The 6,205-nt window shown below is 60.7% G+C and overlaps 1 protein-coding gene across 1 annotated transcript; it reads right to left on the minus strand.

Moving 5' to 3' along the window:
- Positions 1-4,458: 4,458 nt before the first annotated feature.
- Positions 4,459-5,943, minus strand: LOC125073693 (translation initiation factor IF-2-like; the record flags this gene model as incomplete). The annotated part of the gene is made up of 1 exon (XM_047684662.1): positions 4,459-5,943. A coding segment is annotated over exon 1 (1,485 nt), but the record flags the coding sequence as incomplete, so codon positions are not given.
- Positions 5,944-6,205: the final 262 nt, after the last annotated feature.

The raw sequence follows: 6,205 nt of genomic DNA on the forward strand, positions 1-6,205 counted from the left end.
TAGCGAATAATCGATACAGATTCTGTTTGTAAAAATTAATAGCTCCGGAACGGAGACGCCGATCCGGGAGTGAGATGTCTCGATGGATGCAGGGCAGAGGGCCCTACAAATGCGCCAAAGAGCAAAACAAGATAAGATTACAAATGAACGAATTAAAAATAAAAAACAGAAAAATATAATGAAAAAAGGTGAAAAATTTTTCGGTTTTCGACCGATAACTCTCGAACGGATAGGCCGATCCGGGAGATTGAGATGTCAACGGATGCAGAGCAGAGGGCCCCACAATCGCGCCGAACACGGAAAAAAGATCGAAACAATAATAAAAAAGATATAAACGAAAAACTTAAAAATAGCTTAAAAACAGACAAAAACGGGAGATATAAGTAAGTTAAAAGTGGAATTATAATTTTAATAGTGAGAACTGAGTGAGGTATTTTTTTCAGATTTTTACGACAAGAAATTGAGAAAAAATTTTGAAAAATGTACTTCCAACCTAACCTAACCTAACCTAACCTAACCTAACCTAACCTAACCTAACCTAACCTAACCTAACCTAACCTAACCTAACCTAACCTAACCTAACCTAACCTAACCTAACCTAACCTAACCTAACCTAACCTAACCTAACCTAACCTAACCTAACCTAACCTAACCTAACCTAACCTTTTTTTTTTTTTTTTTTTTTTTTTTTTTTTTTTTTTTTTTTTTTTTTTTTTTCTCGCTGGAAAAACGCGTTACGCGCTTCCCCCACGTGATGGAAGGTGGGGGGGTGTGTGGGACTCCCCGGAGCCCTGGACGCCGAGTGCGCCCAGGTACGCCGGGTTTACCCACTAAAAAACCAGCGGTACCCTCTCCGTCTTTCGGCGGGCGCCACGGGATCGCTTGCGCATGCTACCGTGACGCCCTGACGGTCGGCCCGCCTATGCGGGCCTCCAACACCTAGAGGGGGTTCTCGGGGTACTGAGACCCCCCCTAGTCCCTGCGACGCCTATTGAGGCGGGGGGAGAAGGTGCGCGTAGCGCTTCTTCCTCCTCCCCGGTCGTCTTCGGCGGAGCGGGTCTGCAGCGGCATCCTCTTCCCGCTCCCGCTCCGCGGCTTCCTTCTGCGACATCACGCTTTCGCAGAAGGAGCGCATCTCCGACCAACACGTCTCACTACCGAGCATTTCGTTGACGATGCTCGGCAGCGAGAGGTCTCCGCCCATAGTCGCCGCAAGGGTGTGCCTCTGGGGCCCCCACGCAGCACACTCACTCAGGGTGTGGTGCGCCGTGTCGACTGGCGCACCACACTCGTGGCAGGAGGGTGACACCTCCCGCCGCGCTATCCCGTGCAGGTACTTACCGAAGCATCCGTGCCCGGTAAGTACCTGCGTCATCCTGAAGGTGAGTGTGCCCTTCTTCCTCTCGACCCAGCGACTCAAGTGGGGCCGGATCGCCTCCACTGTCGCCAGGCCCGCCGTGGGTGACCCCAGATCCTCCTGCCATCGGGCGATCAGGGCTCGCTGGGCTAGAGCCCTGATCCGCCCGACCTCCGCCGACCCTGGACGGTCGCCGCGGTTCCTCGCCTCGACCCGGAACCGGTACACTTCCGCGAGCACCTCCGCCTGGAGCTCCCAGGGCGGATCGCCCGCGAGAAGTGTCGCCGCAGCCCACGACACCGTACGGTACCCTCTGATGCCTCTCACCGCTATGACCCTCTGCGGCTTACGCAGCAGGGCCCGGTTGTCAGCGGTGAGGGCGTCGACCCAGATCGGGGCACCGTACAGCGCCATCGACCTCACTACACCGGAATATAGACGCCGGCATAGCGATCCCGGCCCCCCCACATTCGGAAGGAGGCGGCCGAGAGCGGCGGCGGCGTTGATGAGCCTCGGGCCGAGATGGACAAAATGCTGCCCGAAGCTCCATCGACCGTCCAGGATGAGGCCCAGATACTTCATCTGGGCCTGCACCTTGATCACCGTCCCCCGGACGGTGATACTCGCCCCTCGTGGGGGTCCTTGCCGTGGACCGTGGAACAGGAGGGCCTCCGTTTTGGATATGGAGACCCTCAAGCCCAGCATTCCCATACGGTCCACGGTGAGAGCCGTTCCGACCTCGGCGAGGCGTGCCGCCTCCCGAAAGTCCCGCCCAGTCGCCGTGACGAGAGTGTCGTCAGCGTAGCACAACACCCCCATCCCGGGAAGGACGGGAGCTCGCAGGAGCCAGTCGAAACCGACGTTCCACAGGATTGGGCCGAGAACCGACCCCTGTGGAACGCCGCAGCCTACCCGACGCCGGACCAGCCTCCCATCGACCCCCGCCCAGAGGACCTCCCTGTCCTGGAGGTACGCCTCCAGCAGCCTCCTGAGATAGGTCGGCACCCCATGGTATCGGAGTGCCTCCCGTATCGTCTCGAAAGGGAGACTGTTGAAGGCGTTCGCCACGTCGAGCGAAACCGCCAGGACGACTTGCCCCCGGGCCACCGCTTCCGTCGTCCGAGTCTTCAGGGCGTCCAGGGCGTCGACCGTCGACCGGCCCGCCCTGAACCCGTACTGAGCCTCTGAGAGACCCGGACCGACCTCCTCGAGGTGCTGAACGAGACGGGCTGCGAGGACCTTCTCGAAGAGTTTGCCCGTCTCGTTCAGCAGCACTATTGGCCTGTATGCCGAAGGGGAATCCATCGGCCGACCTTCCTTCGGCAACAGGACCAACTTTCCTTCCTTCCAAGGCTTCGGAAACTGCCCGCTGCACAGGCACTCGTCGAACAGCTCCCGAAGCCTTGCACCCAGGAATTCCAGGGCGTCGCACAGAACACGCCCTGGAACCCCGTCCGGACCCGGCGCCGTGTTCTTGGCCCTCAAGCGGCCGAGGGCCATCTCCATCTCCCGCTCCGTGATCAGTGGTGGAGCCACTGCGTCTTCGATCACGGAGCGGGGGGCCATCTGCGGAGGGACATGCTCGCCTGGATGGGGAAAGAGTTCCCCGACCAGGCGCAGGAGGAGTTCCGGCGGCAGCGTCTCAGTGACGGGGGCGCCTTGAGTGCGGAACTTTCCGCGTACGCCGCGGTACGGGCGCCCCCACGGGTCTCGATTGAGACCCGCCAGAAGCTCCTCCCTGGCCTTCTCCTTGGCCTTGCTTATCGCCAGCTGCAGATCTTTTTTCAACTGGCGATAAGCGTCCAGCATCTGTCCCTCCAGGTCCGTGTCGAGGCCGTTGCGCCTTCGACAGCGGACTTAGGCCCTCCGCGCCCGGCAGCACGTCGCCCGAAGGTCGGCGATTTCGGGCGACCACCAATAGACGTGCCGGCGTGGAACCCTGCGCCGGGTTCGAGGCATGGCCGCATCGCAGACCTCCTTGAGCGAACTGCGCATGCGGCCCGCCAGCTCCTCTGCGCTGGCGCCCTCCGTCCTCCCCGCGGAACCCCACCGCTGCACGATGGCGGCCTCCTTGACCAGCTCTCGATCGACCTGGCCGAGAGACCACCTCGGCAGCGTAGTCGGCACCCTCTGGGGTTCCGCCGGCCTGCTAGAGGTGGAGATCTCGAATCGGATGTACCGGTGATCCGATAGAGTCTCCACCTCCTCCTCCACTCTCCAGTCGACCACTCTGCGTGCAACGACAGGGGTGGCGAACGAAACGTCCACCACGGAACCCCCCTGATGTCGCACGCAGGTGTGAACCTGCCCCCTGTTGAGAAGGGACAGGTCGGAGAGCAGGGCCCACACCTGGACGGCCCTCCCTCGCGGATTCGTGGCGGGGTTGCCCCAGGCACGCGACTTTGCGTTTAAGTCGCCGAGAACCAGTATCGGTTTCGGCGACTGCCTGGCCACCGCAGCTCTGACTAAGCCGAGGTAAGTCTCGAACTCAGCCAGGCTGCGATTAGGGGAGAAGTACGTACCGACGACGACGTACTCCCCCCACCCCACCACTACGTAGCCCGAGCCCCTCTCGATGAGTGAGAGGGGGGGGCCCGTTCCGCTCCTCGTGAGAACCGCCACGGTGTCGTCCGAGTCCCCCAGCCAGTGAGGTAGGGGAGGGACGAAGTAGGGCTCGCAGGCCACCGCCAGGTCTACCTGCCACTCCGCCATGGACTGCAGCAGAAGGTCCTGCGCTCCGGCGGAGTGGTTCACGTTCGATTGTAGGAAGCTCAGGTGTGCTGGCATACTTGATTCTTCTGAGCTTCCTCCGTAGCCTGGCGGCTTTCCTCGCGCGGGGCGGTCCTGGTTCCTTGGACCGCTTTACCCTTCGTGATGGGGGGGTTGCAATCCCTGGCCCCCATCAGGTGCCCTGAAGGCTTGCCGGCCTCCGCGCAGACCGCGCAGCGCATCTTGGCCGTGCATTCCGCTGACTTGTGGCCGTCCGAGCCACAGCGGTAGCACAGGCCTCCCCTCTCCGCCTTCGACGGGCAGAGCGCCCGTGTATGGCCCAGGCCCATACACTTGTAGCAGCGCATAGGGCGCTGCTCCACGACGGCCACCTTGGCCGAGCTCCACCCGACGAGGAGGCGACCGGCAGCGGCCAGCTTCTTCGCTGCCGTGAGGGGGCAGGTGACGCGGACCATCCCCATATAGCCGGGTCCGCGCTGCATCACTCCGCACTTCACCGCCTCGGAGGAGCAGTCACCGGCGCGCGCGATCGCCGCGGCCAGTTTCTCCAAGGTGACGGAGTCGTCGAGCCCCGTCACCTTCAGGTCGGCCTTCTTGACCGGGCGCACTACGTCAGCGACCCCGTCGAGCACTGTGCGGAGCTTCGCCGCCAACCTATCGGCCTGCTCCGCTTGGGCTTTCGGCAGCTCGAGAGCCCTGGCTCCGGTCGCCGTGCGTCGCACCTTCAGCCCACCGCTGATTCCTAGGTCCTGGAGCTTGACACTTTGCTCCGCTCTCTCCAGGACCTGCGCGTAGGTGACGCCCTTTCCTACTGCTTCCGGCTGCAACGTGAGAACGATTGCAGCCGAGCGAGGGGTGGCCAGCTTCGATTTGGCTGGCTGGGGCGTCTTCGGCAGCGTCTTAGCGTCGGAAGAGGTGGTCTTGCTCTCCTTCCTGCCCTTCTTCACCACCGTGGACCAGGACGTCTCCTGGTTCGGTGGTGTTTGGGACGTCGCCGGTGCCGGTGCGCTCGGTAGGCAAGCGGTGGGCTTGGTCTGAGCAGCCAGAGCAGCCGCCTTCCTAGGCTTGGCTGGGGCTCCCACACCCCCGTCCTGGCGGGCCGTCGAGATAGACGGCGGTGGACCCTGCGACATCTGCGTTTTATCTGCCGCGGAGGGAGGTCGCTGCATCCTCGCCGGGAGGCGCTCCTCCAGGCCCGCCAATTGGTCCTTCATCGCCGCGCCGATCGACGTGACGATGAAGTCCTTGAGCTCCTCCATCGAAGGAGCGCCTCGCGGGGTGTTGGCCGCCTCGGTCGCCGCTGCCACCGTGGTACGCATCTCCGCGTACTCACGGCGGTGGGCCTTTAGCTCCGCCTTGAGGGAGTCAATCTCCCTGCGCATACGACTGTTATCCGCACGGAGGTTACGGGCTTCGTCGGCCTCCGTCCGGGACGCCAGAGCTTCGACGACGCCTTCCAGAGAGGCCGCTGCGTCCTTCAGCCTCTTGATGAAGCCTCCTTTGAGGTTGGAGGACTTCAGCGCGACCTCTCTAATCTCGCGTGCACTGCGGCCAGCCTCCGCGCGGAGCTCCTCGTTGCTCTGGAGGGCCGGATCCACCTTGGCTAACGAAGCAGCTTCTTCAAGCTCGGGAACGACCACAGGCGTTTTTTTGAACGCCCTGCTTCTGAGGGTCCGCTCGAAAGCGAGCTCTCTCTCCTCATCTTCTTTGGCTTTGAGCTCTATTCTTGCTCGACTGAGCCCACTTTTCTTAGGCTTGCCGCGGCGGTCGGCAGCAGGTCCCGCCGTGTCGGAGCCTGAGTCGGATTCGACGAACCGGACCGAGGCATCCGACGCTGTCTCCATATCCGTATCCATATTGCAAAAGCAGCTAAAAGGCAGCTTCCCTCAGGAAGTACGTGGCTGAGGGTGGCTCTAAGGCATCATTTATGATCCCCAGAGCCTAGGCTTACAGAATTAACAATAATAATTTTAATAGTGAGAACTGAGTGAGGTATTTTTTTCAGATTTTTACGACAATAAATGGAGAAAAAATTTTGAAAAATGTACTTCCAACCTAACCTAACCTAACCTAACCTAACCTAACCTAACCTAACCTAACCTAACCTAACCTAACCTA

Source organism: Vanessa atalanta, chromosome 25 (assembly GCF_905147765.1).
Source record: "Vanessa atalanta chromosome 25, ilVanAtal1.2, whole genome shotgun sequence".
NCBI lineage: Eukaryota > Metazoa > Arthropoda > Insecta > Lepidoptera > Nymphalidae > Vanessa > Vanessa atalanta.